The sequence below is a fragment of the Sturnira hondurensis genome, unplaced genomic scaffold (genome assembly GCF_014824575.4).
Source record: "Sturnira hondurensis isolate 20B ecotype Veracruz unplaced genomic scaffold, ASM1482457v3 Scaffold0007036, whole genome shotgun sequence".
Taxonomy (NCBI): domain Eukaryota; kingdom Metazoa; phylum Chordata; class Mammalia; order Chiroptera; family Phyllostomidae; genus Sturnira; species Sturnira hondurensis.
Window position 1 is genome coordinate 6,068,717 of NW_028079667.1, and position 19,563 is coordinate 6,088,279.

Sequence of the window (19,563 nt, forward strand, 5' to 3'; positions counted from 1 at the left end):
GCCTTTACTAACTTAATCACTGTATTTCACCACTTTTTTCAGATGCTACCCTGCATTGAGCTCACCATTCCAGAATGGTCTGATCATTGCAGTTTGCAGAACAGTCGTCGTTTTCTGCGGGACTTTTGGACATATCTTGGCATCAAGCTGCCCTGCCAAATACTTGTTATTAGTCATGTCTGTTTTTGAAGGACTGAGCTCCTGAAAGATAAGATAGGGTCATATAGCTGCTTTGTAAAGGTTTTCTTAAAGTACTTCTTGAAAAGGAGCAATTCTATTTTATTTGGCTTAATGGAGAAGGTAATGCTACTTGCTGTTTTGAACTATTTTATTTTTGAGGCTGTCTTGTAGGGGTCTTCAAACTCCAGGCTGCAGACTCATACCCTCCGAGCCTGTTAGGTGTTATATGCAAATTGCGAGTGAAAGGAGTCCACAGAAACTGAGAGCAACTTGATGGTATATTTATTGGCCAAGTTTTAACCTGCGCAGGGGCGAACTTCCCAAATGAGACCGCAGTCCCGCGGCTACGCAGAGCCGCCAAAATGGAAGTCGCGCCTGNAAGGTAATGCTACTTGCTGTTTTGAACTATTTTATTTTTGAGGCTGTCTTGCAGGGGTCTTCAAACTCCAGGCTGCAGACTCATACCCTCCGAGCCTGTTAGGAACTGGGCTGCACAGCAGAAGGTGAGCTTGAATGTAATGCACTTGAATCCCCTGAAACCATCCCCCATCCTTGGTTCATGAAAAAATTGTCTTCCACAGAACTGGCCCCCGATGCCAAAAAGATTGGGGACCGCTGCAATCTGGAAGTGCTCTTAGGGATCATTCTACTACTCAAAACTTATAGATGACAAAACAGGTCTATAGAGGTTTTTAAAAGTTTTAAAATATTTATTTATTTATTTTGAGATAGAAAAACACCAATTTCTTGTTCCGCTTATTTATGCATTCACTCTTTGATTCTGGTATGTGCTGCAACTGGGGATTCAACCCCAAACCCTGGGGTGGTGTATGGGGACAACTGAGCTACCTGGCCAGGGCTGGTCTGAGAGGTTTACCCGTGGTTGGCTAAAGGCATACACTGTTACCCCAAGTTAATGCCTGGCCCCCTGGAGGGGAGTAAGGAGGAAATCACCTCGCTGCCTCCTCTTTGTTCAATGGATGCTGCTGGAGGAACTGGGTGCAGGGCAGTCTGTCCGCCAGCTGCCCCAGCCACAAAAGATTCACACTTCTTTCCTGTGTTTTCCAGGTTTTCTACAACCATGCATCACTTTTCTAACCAGAAATTTTCAGAGTGGGGCAAAATTAAGTTTGTAGTTGTGAGTATACCAAACAGAGTTATCCTTCTATTATTAGTTATTAATTATTGTATTACTTTTCATCCAAACAATTGTAAAACTGCTTTTGCCCCACCCTGCATTGTCGATGGCTGTTGTCACGTGACAGTGGCCGGGCGGATTAGTTACTGCAGAGAAGGTACTGGCCCTAGGTCTTAACTGTTTACTACCTTTAGTAAAATACTAGTTTGAGAAAGTCTGACAGCCTTCGGTTGTGTGGGAAACCTGACAGAATGAACCAAAGAGCTCCTAGAACTAATAAACGAGTTTAGCAAGGTTAGAGGGTACAGAATATACACAAAATATAGACAGCATATATATTAGATTTTTAAAAACACACCTCACTCACAGCCCCAAATTTCCTTGGCTTTGTTTCTACACCTGTAGGGTGCCAGGCAGGAGAGCCGCTATTCCTTCACCCCTGACCTCTTAAAATTAAAATTCAGAGTTCCCATTTTGGTCAGAAGTCCACCGACAATAAAGCCCTTTGGTGGGGGTGGGGGGCGCAAAAAAGGTGAAGGGGATTGATCGAGAGGTACAAATTTCTAGTTATAAAGTAAATAAGTCACTGGGATGTAATGTACAACAGGGAATATAGTCTATAATATTGTAATAACTGCAGTGACAGATGGTTACTAGACTTACAGAGACCATTTTGCAAGGTACATAGGTGTCGAGTTACTGTGCTGGACTGTACACCAGAAGGTAATGTGATGTACGTGAAATATACTTTAGTCAAAACAAAGCAAAACCATAAAGCCCTTTGCTGTCCTGTGCACCACCTTTGTTCACTCCCTGCTCCCATGTGGATTATTTTTAAGACCTAAATTCAGTTCCGAGTTTAGAGGAAAAAAGAAAAACAGTTACAGGGAGGAAGACTGAGCAGCACAGCAGGAACACGGACCCAGCCACGCAGAGACGGGGACAGCGTCGCCTCCACACCCACGGCCGCGGGCCTGGGGGAATCTGTTCAGACCAGAAGGGCTTGCTCCCCGGTTTCACCTTCTGACGCGGCCGTGACGCTCAACGAGTCACGAGTGCGGGCGGCGGCGGGGCAGGCGGGGAACAGCTGGGACCTGCGGGCCGGTGGGCCGCCGGCGGGAGAACGCCCGAACTTCGGGGCGGCGGGCGCGGCGGGGCGGGTGCGGGGAGCGCGGCGCGCGCGGGTTGGCGCGTGGAGGAGCCCAGCGCGGGCGCGGGTGCCTCTAGGTCGGGGCTGCTGACGTATAACAGAGCGGAGCTCCTTGGCGCCTCGGCACCATTACCTTCAATTATAATAATTGGTACCTCTCTGCAGCGTTTGCTTTCCCCGGAGGGATCCCGCGCCGTCTCAATCTTTCTCTGCCGCGCTCCTTCTGTCTGGCTTCCTCGCCATCCGTCCGCCGCTCCAGACTCGGTGGCCTCTCCATCGATCCGTTCTTTTCTCCCCTTCTTCCTCCTTTCTTAGCACAGGCACTAACATCCCATTGATTGGTCCAAAATGGCAATGCTGCTGCCAGTTTTTCTATTTTCATTGGCAACTTAGAAGCACCTCCATTAATATTTATTTTATACTAAAACGGCTCTCTCCAAATACGTGTTTGCTTCCATTCCAATAAACCAGGAGCCAGTCAAAATGTGTGGAGCCTGGAGTGAACTTTCCTGAAACCTCCCGATCTGTCAAGGTGGAAACTCTGTCCTTGGCCACCTGCGTCTCCCTGCGTCTCTGTCTCCTGTCTTTGGCTGGAGTCATGCTGTGTGATGGAAACAAAACGATGTTAGACCTGAAGGGCTTTGATTGTACTTCCACACATTATGTCTTACAATAATAATAATATTATTAATAGTAATAAATCATTGACTCTTTTCTCTGTATGTATGAGGGGCCCAAACTCACCTATTTGCAGAAAAACTGTCCTGGTCGTCCGAAGATGGCTTCAAGAATTAGTAAAAAAGGCGTGTCAGCACCTCTTCCCCACCCCACCCTCTACTTCTAAAACCTTTGTTAACTCGAGGCAGTCACTGAAAACAAGAATGGCGGGACTGTAAGCGTTTTGAGGGCAGGATCCTTCTGAGTAATCTTATTGATCACCCACAAAAAGGAGTATGGCTCCTAAGTACGACGGGTTCATCCAAGGTCAATCAGGATTGTACTGGGAAACGCTTCCCCCTGACAGTGAATTAGCAACATCAGACTTCTTTGAAAAGTGCTATGGAGTTGAAGATGGGTCACCTGAAGTCCAGTTACAGGGTAGGAGATACGGCTTGGGTTTCCAGAAGACTGGAGGCATGAATGATGGCTTCTTGTGAGCAGCTACATTTCTTGCATAATGATAAGTTAGCTGACCAATTTGTCTCGGCTGGTTTTCGGACTGTCACCAGTCAGGGCGGTTAGCCTTTATTGACAAGATTCACGCTGAGTTTAGAGATACATCACCCTGCTGAGGCGGGATTGGCCGTGATTATTTGTGCTTCAAATCTTCTGCTTCCAGGGAGGTGAAAATCCTGAACCCACTTGGGGAGCCCTGAAACTACCATGGATGTGATTTAAAAATGCATTAGAATGAACTTTTTGTTTCTGGGAGTCCCCCTGGGAGTTCCCCAGGCCCCTGCCACTGGAACCCTCATTTATGGAAGAGGAAGCTGAGGTACGTAGGGCAGTTGGTTTGCCTGTGATACCCACTGAATAATGGAGCATGGATATAAATTCAGGTGTTCAGTGTCCTCATTTAGTGTTGTTTCTCCATCTATAAAGTTATATTGTTTCCATTCAAAGTTCACTCATCCACATTAATGCATCAAAAACTAAAATTCATCCAGGACTGCGCTGGGAAGGATATTAATGGGAGGAAAAAGAATGGCCCTGGCTGGTGTAGCTCAGTGGATTGAGTATGGGCCTGCGAACCAGAAGATCATGGTTCGATTCCCCATCAGGGCACATGCCTGGGTTGCAGGCCAATTCCCAGCAGGGGCCAATTCCCAGCAGGGGCCAGTTCCCAGCAGGGGATGCACCAAAAGCAACCATACATTGATATTTTTCTCCTTCTCTCCTTCCCTTCCCTTCTAAAGATAAATAAATAAAAATAATAAAAAAAGAAATACCTTTAAAAAAAGAATGATAGAGATGTTTTCTTGTCTTCAAGGGTTTATGATTTCCTTGAGTAGCCAGAAAGAAAAGGATTTGGATGGGGTGCAAAAATAGTCACCCTACATTTCTGATTCTCTGGCTGGCCTAATAATCAAACCAGCATGAGACAAGTTCACAGGGGGAAAATGCCTTAAATTTAGTGTAAATATACGTGAAGGGGCACCATACGAATATGAGACCTGAGGACCAATTGGTCAGTTAAGGCTGACATGCTGTTCTGGCCAAAGGGGAGGGAGCCAGAGGTCTGGGATTTCAAAGGGAAAGCAGGTAATTTACAGGTAGATGAGAAAAAGCAAACAGGTCGTGGTAACAAATTCTTGCTGGCCCACCCAGAAACAATGGGACACAGAGGGAAGTTTTAACACATAGGCTTTGCTAGCTGTCTCCCTGCCGGCCACATTTAGTTTAAATTATAATGATAAGGTGACCGATGCTTCCTTCCTTGAGACAGGTTTTTCTTTTTTTTTTTTTAGGTTTTTCTATCTGAATTCCTTGAGGTAGATAAAGGGGGAGGGTCAAAGGTTTCTTTCCGAATCTTTTGTTTCTCAACAGCCCCCTTAAAATCAGTATCCCCAAAGGCATATTCTGGTGTGGTGAAGCTGGTCCCTCTCACCCTATAAACCGTGCTGCTGCTCTAGAGACGGTGTTTTATACTTCTGTGACTCTATGAGGAACAGCTGACAGGTACGAGGTGCAGTGGACCCAGTGGGACTCTAGGAAAGTGAACAACCACTTTGGCTTTTCGGTTGTAAAATTTATGAATTTTGCTCCTGTGTGACATAGGAGCTGGCAGGTCCCGGAGGGACACGCAAGCACCTTGGCCTCCTATATCCAAACTATGTGTTTGGAAAAAGCCAGATGATTATTTGCCTCAAATTTCCATCTTTCTTAGGAAACTGATCTAAAGCTCTTTTAGTTGTTATTGTCAACTAAAGAGACAGTATATTCAAGATTGTTGTCTATTAAACGTAACCCAGGAGTTCAAAGTGGTCCTGTGTCTTGGGCTCTGGAAAAGTTCTGAGTCTTTAGTGTGAGTGGATGGGCCCTCTCCATTCGGACACATTGTTTACCCTTGGTGATGGCAAACACCCAAGTGATTCACTCACTTACACTGAGTTAATAATTTAAGGAATGATCTTAATTATACTCATTAATACTTAATTTTTTAAAAAAAGTTATTGATTTTAGAGAGAGAGGGAGGGAGGGAGAGAGAGAGATAAGTGGTTTGTTGTTCCACTTATCCTTGCATTCATTGCTTGATTCTTGGATGTACCCTGACCAGAGATTGAACCCACAACCTTGGCGTGTCAAGGTGATGCTCTAACCAACTGAGCTACCCAGCCAGGGCCCCTAATTCCTGTTTTAAAAATAAATGAGTTAAATAACTGTATGAGTGTATCATCTATGTAATAGGTCACATATACATACACACACAAATATGATATGCCTTATATGTTTTATATGCTGGCCTGCCTATACCTCTTTCCACCTGATCTTCCTGGCCCACAAACTTGATGACAAGCAGCAGCCGTGTTTTAGGTCATCCAGGACCCGCTCTGGCTGAAGGGACCATAGACGGCATCTGGATATGGGCGGTCCATGAGCTGAGCAGAACCCATGTAACCTGCACGTCAGCCTCCCCTGAGGAACTGGGGCACTGAAGGGCTGAGGTAGTTTGCAATAGTGGCAGTAGGAAAAACAGTCTCTTGAGCACTGCCTCGATGTGTAACTGGATAGAAGCAAGCAGAGGTCATGAGAGAGCAGAAACTAGAAACGAGGGGAAAATGCCAGCTCACTGGTGAAGAGGTGAAAAGCAAAGACATCTCTGAGAAAAGAGACCCAAGTCTAGTTTCTGGTTCCAGGGAGGCTGGCTTCCTAGGAAGATAAATAAAGCTTATAAATTACCAATTAGTTGTATCTTTACATTATATTTGTACAAGAAACACCTCCTAAGTTATTTCATCTTAAGTAGGTCTCTTCCTTTTAATTAAACAAGTCTGACTAAAGAATGTACTATAAATGTGCACATTTTAAATAACATCTCTGAAACGATAGGTTAAAAATACAGGTGACAGTACACTATGAATGGGACAGTGGGGGGTTATTTATGTTTAAACAGATTCACAGCCAACTAGGAGCTTGTTAGATATGGGGGAAGATTATTGAATATGGGAAAATATGCACTGTAAATTCTTCCCTTAATATCAAGTGTAAGACCAAGAATTCTGTTAATTGATGATCTCACTTATGCAACCCTGCAGCTCTCTCCATAACCTCTGCTCATAAAATAAATTTCATGGAAGTGCATTAAATATTACAAGATATGCTCATTTGGTTGGCATTTCATTTTGTGGATTGAGCCCATGCATCAAATTTAATGTGTATTTGGATACTTTGTAAATGGTAAAACAAATACTGTATAGGTAGTATTTCCTCTTTTTTTTAATCCTCACCCAAGTATAGGTTTATTGATTTTAGAGAGAGAGAAATGGAGAGAGAGGGAAGCACTGATGTGAGAGAGAAACATTGATAGGTTGCCTCCTGTTGGTGCCCTGACAGGAGATTTAACCTGCAACCTGGTTATGTCCCCTGACTAGGGATCAAACCTGCACCCTTTTTGGTGTACCTGCTGATGCTCCAACTAACTGAGCCACCTGGCCAGGGCAATAGCTAATTATTTCATTGCAAATTATTATGAAATAATAACAACAGTAGTGACAAAAACAGGATGGTAAATACAAGTCCTTTCAAAGTTCTGCAGAAGACCTCTTGTTCTGCTGATGAGATTGCAGTTTCTAAGATCAGATATGTGAAGAGAAGCCAGCGGTGGTGCTGTGAGGTGTTTTGGTGCTGACAAGTCTTGCCACCAGGGATGTAGAGCTGGTGATGCCCGGTCTGATGGAGCTGGTTTGGGTGCAGAGTAGGGGATGGTAGTCCAGGTGGTGGGAGGAGAAGATGGTAGTGAATCTGTATAAATGGCACTAAGCGGGGACCAAAGGCTGAATTTCGGGAGGATGAGCGAGTGCTGTGCCTTCATGGGCTTCTTCTTTATGAAGTAAGGTTTGTAAAAGCTTCATAAAGGACAAACCAATGAAATAGCTTATACCTTATAGTGGTTGGAATAAAAATTGGGATGAGTGGGTTCCGGAAAGCAGAGCACTCAAATACTTGGACACTAATTTGCAGAAACAGCTAGAACCTCCAAAAGCCAATCAGGAGCAAGGTGCAGAGGGAAGAAGATAAGAGGAGCTGCCCACAAAAGAAGAAAAATGTTGAAATCAAAACAAAAAAGAACAAACAGAAAACACCTGGAAATGGAGATGGTGGTGATACCAGTGAGACACTTCAGCTGCCTCGTGGAAAAGGGAGTGGATGCTACTGTTGAAAATGAGGGAACGTTCATGAACGAAGTTGAAGTTCAAGTCAAGATTCCTGAAGAACTAAAAGCATGGCTTGTTGATGACTGGGACTTAATTATGCAGCAGAAACACCTCTTTTATCTTCCTGCCAAGGAGAATGTGGATTCCATTCTGGAGGATTATGCAAATTGCAAGAAATCTCCAGGAAACACAGATAATAAGGAGTATGCTTGTTAGCGAGGTTGTGGAAGGGATAAAGGAATACTTCAAGGTAATGTTGGGCACTCAGCTACTCCACAAATTTGAGAGACTGCAGTATGCCGAAATCCTCACAGGTCACCCTGATGCATCCGTCTCTCAGGGGTATAGAGTGCTATCCCTACTGAAGTTATTTGTACAGATTGGAGCAATGTTGGCCCATACACCTTGATGAGAAGAACCTTGCTTACTGAATAATCATCATGATATCCTAACATACCAGGCAAAGAATTCTGCAACTTCGTTTTGTGCCAGTGATTATGAAGTGGCTCCTCCTGAGTACCGCTGGAAGGCTGTGTGAGGTGCCCACTTACACGTGGGCTTGGATGCCTGCAAACACATTTCTGTTCTTAGTCCTTCTCTTGTACACCTGATGTACCTCGTAAGTGGTATTGTATAACAGAATTGGTGCTTATTTTCTGTTTTATTTTAAACAGAGAAAATAAGAAGTGTTATAACTCCTTTCTTCCTTTCTTTTTTTCAATTTGAAGTTGCTACCAGTGCATTGATGGGTGATGGAGAGACATACATATAGAGTGTTTTTTTTTTAGATTTTATTTATTTATGGTTAGAGATAAAGGGAAGGGAAGGAGAGAAGGAGAGAAACATCAATGTATGGTTGTCTCTCGTGAGTTCCCTGCTGGGAACTGGCCCGCAACCCAAGCATGTGCCCTGACTGGGAATTGAACTGCAATCCTGTGGTTCGCAGGCCCACGCTCAACCCACTGAGCTACACCAGCCAGGGTTCATATAGAGTGTTCTATAGCCCAGTTGAAGACAAAGCTGCTTTTGGATGGTGCAAGTTCTATTCCTTTAACACCATGCACTTGTATAGTGTGTTAATGCTGTTCCACAAAATGCTCTGATTCCTAGCGCCAAAGGTTCAATTCAGTGTATATGGCTAAACACACTCATCTATTGGTGCTCTTTTTAAAAAACTGGTACTTAAAGGGCCCATCCTTTGTACATCATCCATATTGTTCTTTAGTCATTTTATCTTTATTCAAATTGTTGAAGTGTGGTGGCTTGTTTCATGGTATTTGTGCCTTGTGTGTGTTTTAATGTGATGGACACAATGCCTTGTGTGACTACTGTTTTCTAGAAACGTTAATATTTTAGAAATTGGTTTTCAGATCTTCAGTTAAGTTTTTCTTCCTTTCTTTTTTTTTTCTTAAGGAGAATGGCTTTATGCAAAGTCATTGTGGGGCCACCAAAGTAGGAAGAGTGAACAGAGTCCGAACACTGAAAAACAGGCAGATTTTGGGTGGTGGGAAAGGATGCAGGTTGTGGCCAATTTCAAGGAAGACTTTAAATGTTTGGTTGTCTAATGAAAAGATTAAAGCTTCTGAATTTCTATGGTTTGTTTGTATATGAACATTCAAAAAGAACATCCTAAAAAATACAAAGGAAGTACCGTCAGCTAACAAAACAATTTAAGAATACTGTTTATTGTATTACCAGCAGTGTGGGTCAAGAGTGTTCCTCTAGGTAGGAATTTGTTTAAGGTAATTTCCCTGCTTTACAAGCTCGATTTGCCATTTTAATTAAGAGAACAAAGGGATTTAACTGGTTGTCTGGCACCAGGTGGGTAAAACTAGCAGGCTAGTGAATAATTTCTAAAAGCCCCACTGCTTTAGTGGGAGGTCACACGGACATGACTGAGCAGAACAAGGGCTAAGTCTGATGGTCACAGATCATACAGACCACGTTCCAGGTATAAATACTGCCCATTGTTAAGTGCATGAGGTGGTGTTCTTAACCGAGGACGTTTCTTACTGTATTCTAAACTTAGTTGCCTTCAAACTCCTTAAGAAAACCTCAACCCAACAGACAGTCTATGGTTTATTTGTCAGACCCCCACTGCATTTTTGCTAGTATGTGGGAAGAAGGGCAGGTGGGGATGTGAGCTTCAGTCTTCTCCCTGTCTAGGGCCTATCGTACTACCTGCGGACTAGTCAGCCCTTCACCTCTTTTCATTTTGGAGGAGGAAGAAGCCCAATTTCACTAGACAACTAGATAGACAGCCATTCCTTTGGCTGTGCTGATCTCTCACCCTTGACCTTATTCCAATGAAAGTCAATTTTAGATCTAAACTCTAGTTCTCAGAACTTCTACTGAGAACGAATGACTTTGTAAAAAATGCTGCTACTGGGAATTCAAAGTGTTACCTAAACCCCATGGATTGTTAGTTGGTAAAAGAGTTGTATAACAGGCAAACATGTTAGATTCTATCGCTAGACTGCAACGGTTGTTCGTATGCCAGCCAGGAACTTGAACACAACTGCTTCTCTCTGAACAAAATACACTAAGAATTATTTTTCATCTGCATTGTGAAGAAAGAGAGAGGCATTGCTAAAAATGGGGGTAACATATAACTTTGGGAAACAATGACATTATTTGGGTAAGCAGAGATTGCTATTTATAGCTTTGTTAATGAAGGGGGTTGGAACATAAAACCCTTGTCTTTTTTTTCTTTTGCTAAGAAAAATGGTATTTAAAAAATATTTTGTTGTTTAGGACTACCACAAAAATATAGCATAGTGACATGTTTTGATAACACAGACTGTATATATCCATAGATAAATCATATCTAGAACACTCTAAAATTAATAAAATTATTATAACATTTAATTATTTCAGTTTGTTAGGTCTAGAATCAGCTTTTTGTTCTCAGGTTGTATTTTCAGAATTTCTTTCATAAGAGTAAAGACAGTTTTGGATTTTGGTCATCAATTTCTTTTCTTGATTTAAATTTCCAAAAGACACTAACTACATTTTGCTATTTTTCCCTCTACTTATCAACCTACATGTAGAAAAATAAAAGCTGAATTTTGTACAGAACCCAAGTAAAAGTCTGTAGAGAAGCCATTTTTCTTGAGTCTCAAATTATTCTCAAATTTGACTCTCTTGAGTCTCAAATTATGCCTATTCTCTCAGCTATTCATATGGCTTTTTAACTGATGTATTATCTCTAAACCATTTTTGATTTTCCACACTCTCCTTCATTCAGTTGAAAAGTCCGTGTCTCCTCCAGAGCATTGAACAGCAGACATTTCTCTAAAAACTAATTTCTAGCCATTTTAAAAGTCTGCCCATTAAAGTAAGAATAAAAACAAAAGAGTGAAATCATTGTCTGAAGAATGAATCACACATTCTTAATCTGAACTGTGTATGGAACAAAAAAAAGGTATACACCCTGGAAGGTTAAAAGTGAATGTAATTTAAATACAAGGATCATAGTGTAGACCCTTCAAGTTGAAAGTAGAACAACCTTAAGTGAAAAAAACTTTTAAGGAACCCAAGTACAGGATGTGAAGACAAGTGACAGGAAGCCCATTTGGATTTACATCTTTTCCACTCTGCACATCTTTGTCATGTTTTTTCCTCTTCGCAGACAGGTGAACTCTGAAATTTTGTCTCCCATGGAGTGATCTCTGGAGATTGGCTTCTCAGGTCAAAGATGGGGAAGAGAAACCTAATTGGCCCAACTGAGGTCATGTGACTGACTAGGTATATCAATGGGCCAGTACCCTACGTCTGCAGCTGATGCCCCACTCCAGAGAAAGGAGCTGAAAAGGCACTCAAGAACTATTTACTGCAAAACAGCTTCATCAACACATCTTCCTAGATCCTTTCCATTAAACAAGCATTTATCTGCATCACAGGTAATTATAGTTATTTTCTGGTGCATCTCTGCCCATTACTTGCTTCATATTTTATGCTCCAGAAATAAAGAATTGCTTGTAGTTTCACCTCCCTATCCTCTAGTTAGCATCCCATATGCCCTCATGAAATCAATGCATTTCATGCCTAAATTCCTGGGGTACTCTTTGCTTGTACTGGTCCCCTTTCAATTCTCTTTCTTCTTTAGGACTCATGCCCAATGTTACTGCTTCTCGACTTCTTTACCTTCCTGAGGTAGTTATTTTCTTTTTTCTTTATGCATCATAACACTGTGCAGGCAAATCTCTACCATCAAGCTCCATTGCTTGTGATTTCCTACTTAGGTTTTGACATCTTTATAACCGGAGACATGGTGAGCCTGGCCTACAGCGGGTGCTCCGAAATAGCTGACTGAATGTACTCTCAAAGTTTCCACTTGGTTAATGATTTGACTCTCTGGAGTTAAGAGTGAGCCATTATATGAAAAGCATTGTCTACATGAACCCCCTAGAACTGTTAACTTTTCAAAGAATTAGATGTCAGGAAGTCCTGAGCAAACTCCTCTCCAAGGAGTGGCAGTGAGTCCATCACTTGAGAGAGCCTGCAGTTTACCTGGAGCCCTCACCGGTTTCATTTCCTCTTTAAACTTCTGCTGGGCCACTGTCCCCTCCTTTGGAAGGCAATAGTGAAGTAGATCACTAGATGGTCAGAGCATCAGTTTATGAAATTATTTTTTTTCTGAATATAAATATTGTTTTCAAAGGCAATTTTATTAACCACGTCCTTCAGTTCTGTGGACTTTCAGTAATTTTAATTTACAAGGTTGGTCTTGATTTTCAGTCCTTGAGACATATTTTTCCTAGTCTTTTAAAAAAAACATTATTTCTTTTATTTTTTAGAGAGGGGAAGGGAAGGAGAAAGAGACGGAGAGAAACATCAGTGTGTGGTTGCGTCTCACATTGCCCCCAAAGGGGACCTGGTCCACAACCCAGGCATGTGCCCTGACTAGGAATCGAACCACAACCCTTTGGTTCACAGCCCACGCTCAATCCACTGAGCTACACCAGCCAGGGCTATTTTTCCTACTCTTAAAATCCATCCCTGCACTCTAGTCCTGAAGGGTATGACTACGTGTCCCACCATTGCATCAAATGCACGCTTCTGCACCGTCCCCCACCCCCTTGACATTTTATCAGGTAGGGCATGGTGGTTAATCCAAGAAGGAAATTTTGCAAATGGTTGACTTTTGTTAGTCTCAGGTTTTGGTAGTACAGAGTAAAAGAGCATTTCCTCAGAAAACAGTTTTAAGTTGTATTTCCCCTCCACATAAATTTAAAACGGCAAAACCTCCAGGACCGCTTTTGGTACTTTGGGGCAGGCAGCCCTGCAAGTCCTAATAAATGAATTAGCATCTCAGGAAGGAGATCACTGAGGGACTGATATTGATCAAGGTCAGCCGGTGTGTTTGCCTGCGATTGTTTGGGGGGTGGTTAATTGCGTGTCAGTCTCGGCCTGTGTCGTCTCGCTGGCGCCGGGTGCTTTTTGGATTTGCTAATTTTCGTTAAGTGTCTCTAGCCCGACTACTCGTCCCCTGTCTACCCAGGAGAACTTAGCGGCTCCTACAGATCAACAGTCTGTCTGTCTGGGCTTTATTGATCACAGGGCAGGCGGCTGGAGGCGGAAGCGCCAGGGGGCGGGGGGTGGTTGATGGTGGGAGGCTGGAAGCAGACCTCAGAGCCCCGCCACCCTTGTTCCTGTTTTCCTACTGGACCCCCCTTCGTCGCCACACGCGAGCCAGCGGTGGCTCGGCAGGAGCGTCTCCGGCGACAGCGCACGCCGAGGACCACCACTACTAGTCCCCGGGGCTTCCAAAGCGCGCAGTGTGGAGGGGGAAGGCTTCCAAAGGCGGCCGCGCGGGACAGCTTATTTCCGTAGGAACAAAAAAGGAGCTGCGGGCAGGGCAATGCTGGCTCAAGGCTGAGTTACGAGCTTTAGAGACAGACCCGGCGGCGGGCTCGACGCACGCCTCGAGAGGTCAGTGACACTTAGGCCTACGCTAGGGGGAGCGCTGGAGACAGCAGCCGTGGGAGCCCAAGGCCAGACGCCGGCGCCGCTAGGAGCCGCCGGCGGGTCCCTCCCTGCCCGCGTCTGTGCCCGCCCTTTGGGTGCGGGATGATTGACCTGAGCCCGGCGGCCAATCGGACGGCGCTGCTGCGAGCTCGGGGGCGGGGCGGCGCCGGGCTGGCTCCCCAGGCGGAGCGGTATTTATGGCGGGGAGGCTGGACGGAGGAGGCGGGCGCAGGCGGGAGCTCGCAGCTGGTGGTTTCTGCTCGCGCGTCTTCACAGAGTGCCCGGCCGAGGGCGAGTGAAGCCGAAGGTCCATTCCAGCCTGCGGCACTGAGCGGAACGAAGGAGCTGGTGCCCGCACAGTCGGCCGTCGAAGAAAGTCCTCTCTTCTTCGGCGTGCCCTCCAGTCGCGCTCCATGCTCCGGACGCTTCCTGGCCCGTCGCCCCGTTGCTGACGGCGCCCGCTTCTCTGGGCAGCATCCATGCACTGTGCGCTCTGGGAGTCGTAGGCTGCAGCTGCCCGCGGCTCCGGAACCGGCGGTGGCTCCGCGGCCGTGGGGGCGTCAATGGATCGCCATTCCAGCTACATCTTCATCTGGCTACAGCTCGAACTCTGTGCCATGGCGGTGCTGCTCACCAAAGGTGGGTGCCCGTTGGACGGCGGGGGCGCGGCCCCTGGGGAGGGGCACGTGGGGTCCCGGGGCGGCCGCCGCGGCGAGCTTTTGAAGCCGGCTGCCTGGGCTTTGTTAGCGCCAGGCGAGGCTTCCTCCCGCGTTGGAGCCCGCAGGTCGCGACAAGTTGCTTGTTATTAGAAGTCGCGGCAGTGGCTTCGCGGCCGACCCTTCGGGTGTTTTGGGTCTGGCGGACCTCAGAGCAAGTGGTTGTCAAAATGTTTGTGTAAGTTTTCCTGTAGTGAAGTTATGAATGTTTGCGCCCGGGGAGCGGGGCGGTAGTGTGAGCTCGGACGCCGCCTCCCTCTCTCCGGGCGGAGAAGCCCTGGAGGAACCGCAGACCCTTGCCCCCCCGGTTGCCCCGTGTGTCCGTACTCCGAGTCTCGGGTCTCTGTTGCGTGTCACTCTGTTTCAGTAAGTTTCTGTATTTGATTGTTTTTATATTTGATTGTCTCTGCATTTGAATATATCTATGTATTCGAGTGTGTCTCTGCCCGTCAGTGTGTCTCTGTTGTGTGTATTTGCATACGTCTCTATTTCAATGTGTGTCTACATTTGAATGTGCCTGTGTGTCTTTGTGTCTCTCAGTGTCTTCGTGAGCCAGCGAGCGTGTGCCTCCCTGAGTGTAGGTGTCCCGGTGTGTATGCAGTGTGCACGAGTACACGTTCTGTTCCGAGTGACGCTGGACTCTGTCAGTGGTCCATTTCCATTCACCTCCTATTTTACAAATACTACTACTACTACTACTGAAAAACAGTAACAACAAAAACCAGTAGTCAGTTTCTTCCCCCACGCCCCATCGGCAGGCTTTCACCTTTGAGTTTGAAATAAGCCAAACTCCATTTAGATTTCAAGGTTCCCCCCACCTACCCTGCCATGAACAGCAGATAATTTTTTTTAATACCAAGTGTTGTTTAGCTTTTGTACCCCCCACTTTTCTCTAATTGCCATGTAGCAGGCATGAGGTTAAAGGATAAGCTAGCCCAGCAAGGATGATGTGCTACAGTATTTATTTATTTTGGAAGTAAGGGTGTAATTAACCCTAAATAACAGCCCTTGCAGCCTTCAGAGGGGAGTCTCCTGGCCCTATCAAAGGCGGGCAGAACTGGGAGGGACTGAGGCTGACATGAAGTCACAGATACCGAAACTATGTGCCTGATAATGATATAATTAGGGGATCAGAGATTTGACTGCTGCTGACTTCAAAAGCTTTAAAAGAAGCCAGCAGTCTCTCCTGTAGCCATCTTGACTAAAGCAGACATTTTTGTTTAATCACTACATACAGTAACAAGAAAGGGGGGAAAACAGAAGAGCATTGTTCACTGTTTCAAAATACCAGTCCCCTTTCTGGCCTTTTGCATGCCACAGGAAGAAACTTTATGAAACGACAGAAATATAGTTTTAATACAGTAATACAAAAGTTAATTCAACTTGCTCAAATGTAGCTCCAGTTTTTTTAAAGTTGTTAGAACTTTTCTAGTTACCTGTCATTGTTATTAGACTTTTTCAGGTCATTGAAAATATACCATAGTATGTTAAAATAGGCTCCCCTAAACATTTAGGCAGCATTTCACTTGTATTTAGTTTTTTTCTGCATGAGATCTGAGGTGAATACGATCAAAATGGACTTTTAATCTGTTTTACTTCTACCTGAAGTCTGTATATGGAATTTGTTGGACAGGGACATATAGTTATCACTACATAAGACCAGTGAGCTTTATGCAAAAAAAAAAAATCGAGTAAGCTTGAAAAGAAGAGAAACGAACTTCTACTAAGCAAACTTCTAACTTGAAGGTCTTAACTGGAGAAGGGTCTTGGGCTCAGACCCAGGATAGGGAATGCAGATTGAAAATAGAATCAAGACCTCCAGCTTTGGACAGTTAAAGTAGGCCTGCCAAAGATCTGTGTATAGTTGGCTGGTCTTTTTAGAACTGAAGCATTAGCAGCCTCTGATGAAAACCGAGCATGCCATACGGTGGCCTGGAATTTGGACAGATAATTAAATGAGACACCTTACTCAGGCATCACTAGAGCAGAAGGAAGAAAGGTAGGGGTGGGAAGAGGTGTTCAATTTCAGCGCAGAGGTTTCTGTAACTAGACAGAACTTCAGATTGGGAAGCTGGAGAGAGGTGTGTGCACTAGTTCCATTTACAGTAGCATTAGCTGTGGCATGTTACAATGACCGAGTCCAGCGGGCTGGAAATCCTATTAGTGATGACTCTGAGCCCCAGATGATTTCAACTAGGAATTGATGTTAAAAGCCTCAGATCTTGCATTGCAGCAGAATGTTAGCAGTGACTTGCAACTTGCAAAATAAGTTTTATAAAGGAAACTTTAATCACTTCCTGTAGAAAAATTTGAGGTTTCCTTAAGGATTTTTCATTCAACCAGCAGAGGATTTTCAGATTCAGTGTTTCCCCTTTTAGATCCCATGTCGAATTACATGTAAAACTGGGGAGTAAGGGGAGGAGAAGTTAGCCTTGCAGTTTCACACTCTCCCCTCCGCCCCTAGTTTTATGACTTTCCATTTGGGCTGAAAGAAATTGACTTTGGCAAGCAAACCACTAATTGTAAACTGCCTAGTTCCTGTTTTACAATATACTAAAAGCTCCTCTGCATGAAAAGATCTTTATAGGCAAAGTTTGCCTTTTCTAGAGAGGTTGCAAATAACTGCCCAGGTTCATAGTTTTAAAACCTCCTGACTGGAGCAATTTCTAGATTGTTGTGTTTCTAGTTAATAACTTTATAAGGTGTTAGCTAAAGCTCTTAAATCTTGGCACAGCCCTTCGAGGTAGTAAACAATTCAGTAGTTCCGATCAAATATTTATACTTACAAAATCAGAAAGCCTAGTATTTTCATGTTCTATGGTTATGTATGATTAAAATGAATAAATAATGTAATTTACCTTTTGGTAGGAGAAATTATTGTGATTATTATTTTCTTTCAAAAACAAAAGTATTTTTGTTAATGATACAATAATACTTTTGTATTATTGTATACTTAACTGATCAAACACCTAAATCAAACTTTGATTCTCCACTACTGGGATTAATATATTTCTAAAATTGTATTCGACGAGATTGAAATCGAAGCACAGGCTTACACAAAGGGCTTTTCCAGTCTGCATGACCTGCTGTTGTAAGCACTAAGCTGAGTGTTCTAAAAGTTAGTGCCTTTGAGGTTGGGACTTAGCAGTCTCTTAAGCAGATGCCTTATCTTGCTTTTGAAGCAATTTGATGCATTTTTCTCATTGTTTGCAGGTGAAATCAGATGCTACTGTGATGCTGCCCACTGCGTGGCAACTGGCTATATGTGTAAGTCTGAGCTGAGTGCCTGCTTCTCTAGGCTTCTTGATCCTCAGAACACAAACTCCCCACTCACTCATGGCTGCCTGGACTCTCTCGCAAGCGCAGCAGACATCTGCCAAGCCAAACAGGCACAAAACCACTCTGGCACGGCCATGCCCACATTGGAATGCTGTCATGAAGATATGTGCAATTACAGAGGGCTGCATGACGTTCTCTCTTCTCCCAAGGGGGAGGCCTCAGGTAGGTAGAAGCCTTTCTAACCAAAATGCTTACCTGATCTCTATAGGTTTGTGACAGCCACCACTTTGTATGTCTGCCTTTGATTTTGTTGTTAATGTAATTAGTTGCGTGGCTGGATGCAAAGATGCATCCCCATGGAGTAGTTTTTATGTTTGCCTGAGCATCAGATGTCTGTCTACATAATAGGTTTTGCCTGACTTTTCAACAGCTTGAAGACATTAAAAGACCATTGTTACTCTAGAATGACAGCCTGTAAACAAATGTTTTTGTAATCTTTTTTGCCTTGTTTTTGCAACATTTACCTCCTAAATATTGTTGACTTATTGGTAAGCTCTTAAATAGGGTGCCTGGTTTAAAAGTGATCGATGAGCATAAGTATCGATAGGTGGAGTTAACAGTTTTGCTTGTGCTCCTTTAGGACAAGGAAACCGGTATCAGCATGATGGTAGCAGAAACCTCATCACCAAAGTGCAGGAGCTGACTTCTTCCAAAGAGTTGTGGTTCCGGGCAGCCGTGATTGCTGTTCCCATCGCTGGAGGGCTGATTTTAGTGTTGCTCATTATGTTGGCCTTGAGGATGCTTCGAAGTGAAAACAAGAGACTTCGGGATCAGCGGCAACAGATGCTCTCCCGTTTGCACTATAGCTTTCACGGACACCATTCCAAAAAGGGGCAGGTTGCAAAGTTGGACTTGGAATGCATGGTGCCAGTGAGTGGGCATGAGAACTGCTGTCTGACCTGTGATAAAATGAGACAAGCAGACCTCAGCAACGACAAGATCCTCTCACTTGTTCACTGGGGCATGTACAGTGGGCATGGGAAGCTGGAATTCGTATGACCGTGTCTTATCTGAACTGAGCTTCTTGGACGCTTGAAGGCCTTTGAGTTCCGCTGGACAGGAGCACTTTATCTGAAGAAAAACGAACTCATGTAATCATCTTTAGAGACAAAGTGACCTCTGCAAACAGAATCTTGGGTGTTTCTTCTGAAGGATTATTTGCACAGACTTGCATACAGTCAAATGTATTTTTTGCTTTGAAATTATAAAAAGCAAAGAGAAGACTATGTACACACTGTTACTAGGGTGATTTGCATCTGGGGGAGCTGGAATGAGTACCTAAATAAACTGAAGTGTGCTCTATGTAAGCTCCTACATCTTGATTTATTGTAAAGATTTAAATATATATATATTTTTTGTCTGAAATCGAGCAGTGTCTTGTCATAAATTAAAAACTAAGTGGAATTGTAAGAAACCACATGTTAATTATGCGAATGAAGATCTGTTGCTCAGAGTGGGGTCTAACTATAGGATTTGGCTTGACTTTCCCCTTCCCCTTCCTCACTCTCCTCCCTCCTTCCTTTATTTTTAAACAAGACCAAGATCTTGTTTATTCTTACATGCATATGTGTAATTTTCTTACAGCATGGAGAATTTCTAAATGGACCGCCCATCATTTAGTGTGTCTTCACCATGTTTTTTGTTTGGATCATTCTGGCTTTTAACTTTCATCTAAGAGATCTTAAACATTTATAC

General features: G+C 44.0%; 1 protein-coding gene and 1 pseudogene across 1 annotated transcript; both read left to right on the forward strand.

Moving 5' to 3' along the window:
- The first annotated feature begins 7,749 nt into the window (after window positions 1-7,749).
- On the forward strand, window positions 7,750-8,381 carry LOC118990457 (mortality factor 4-like protein 1; annotated as a pseudogene).
- Window positions 8,382-14,053: 5,672 nt separating this feature from the next.
- BAMBI (BMP and activin membrane bound inhibitor) lies at window positions 14,054-19,234 on the forward strand. The gene is made up of 3 exons (XM_037051057.1): window positions 14,054-14,452; window positions 17,743-18,030; window positions 18,449-19,234. The coding sequence occupies exons 1-3, from the start codon at window positions 14,377-14,379 to the stop codon at window positions 18,865-18,867; spliced, it is 783 nt and encodes a 260-aa protein (XP_036906952.1). The 5' UTR covers window positions 14,054-14,376; the 3' UTR covers window positions 18,868-19,234.
- The last annotated feature ends 329 nt before the right edge of the window (window positions 19,235-19,563 follow it).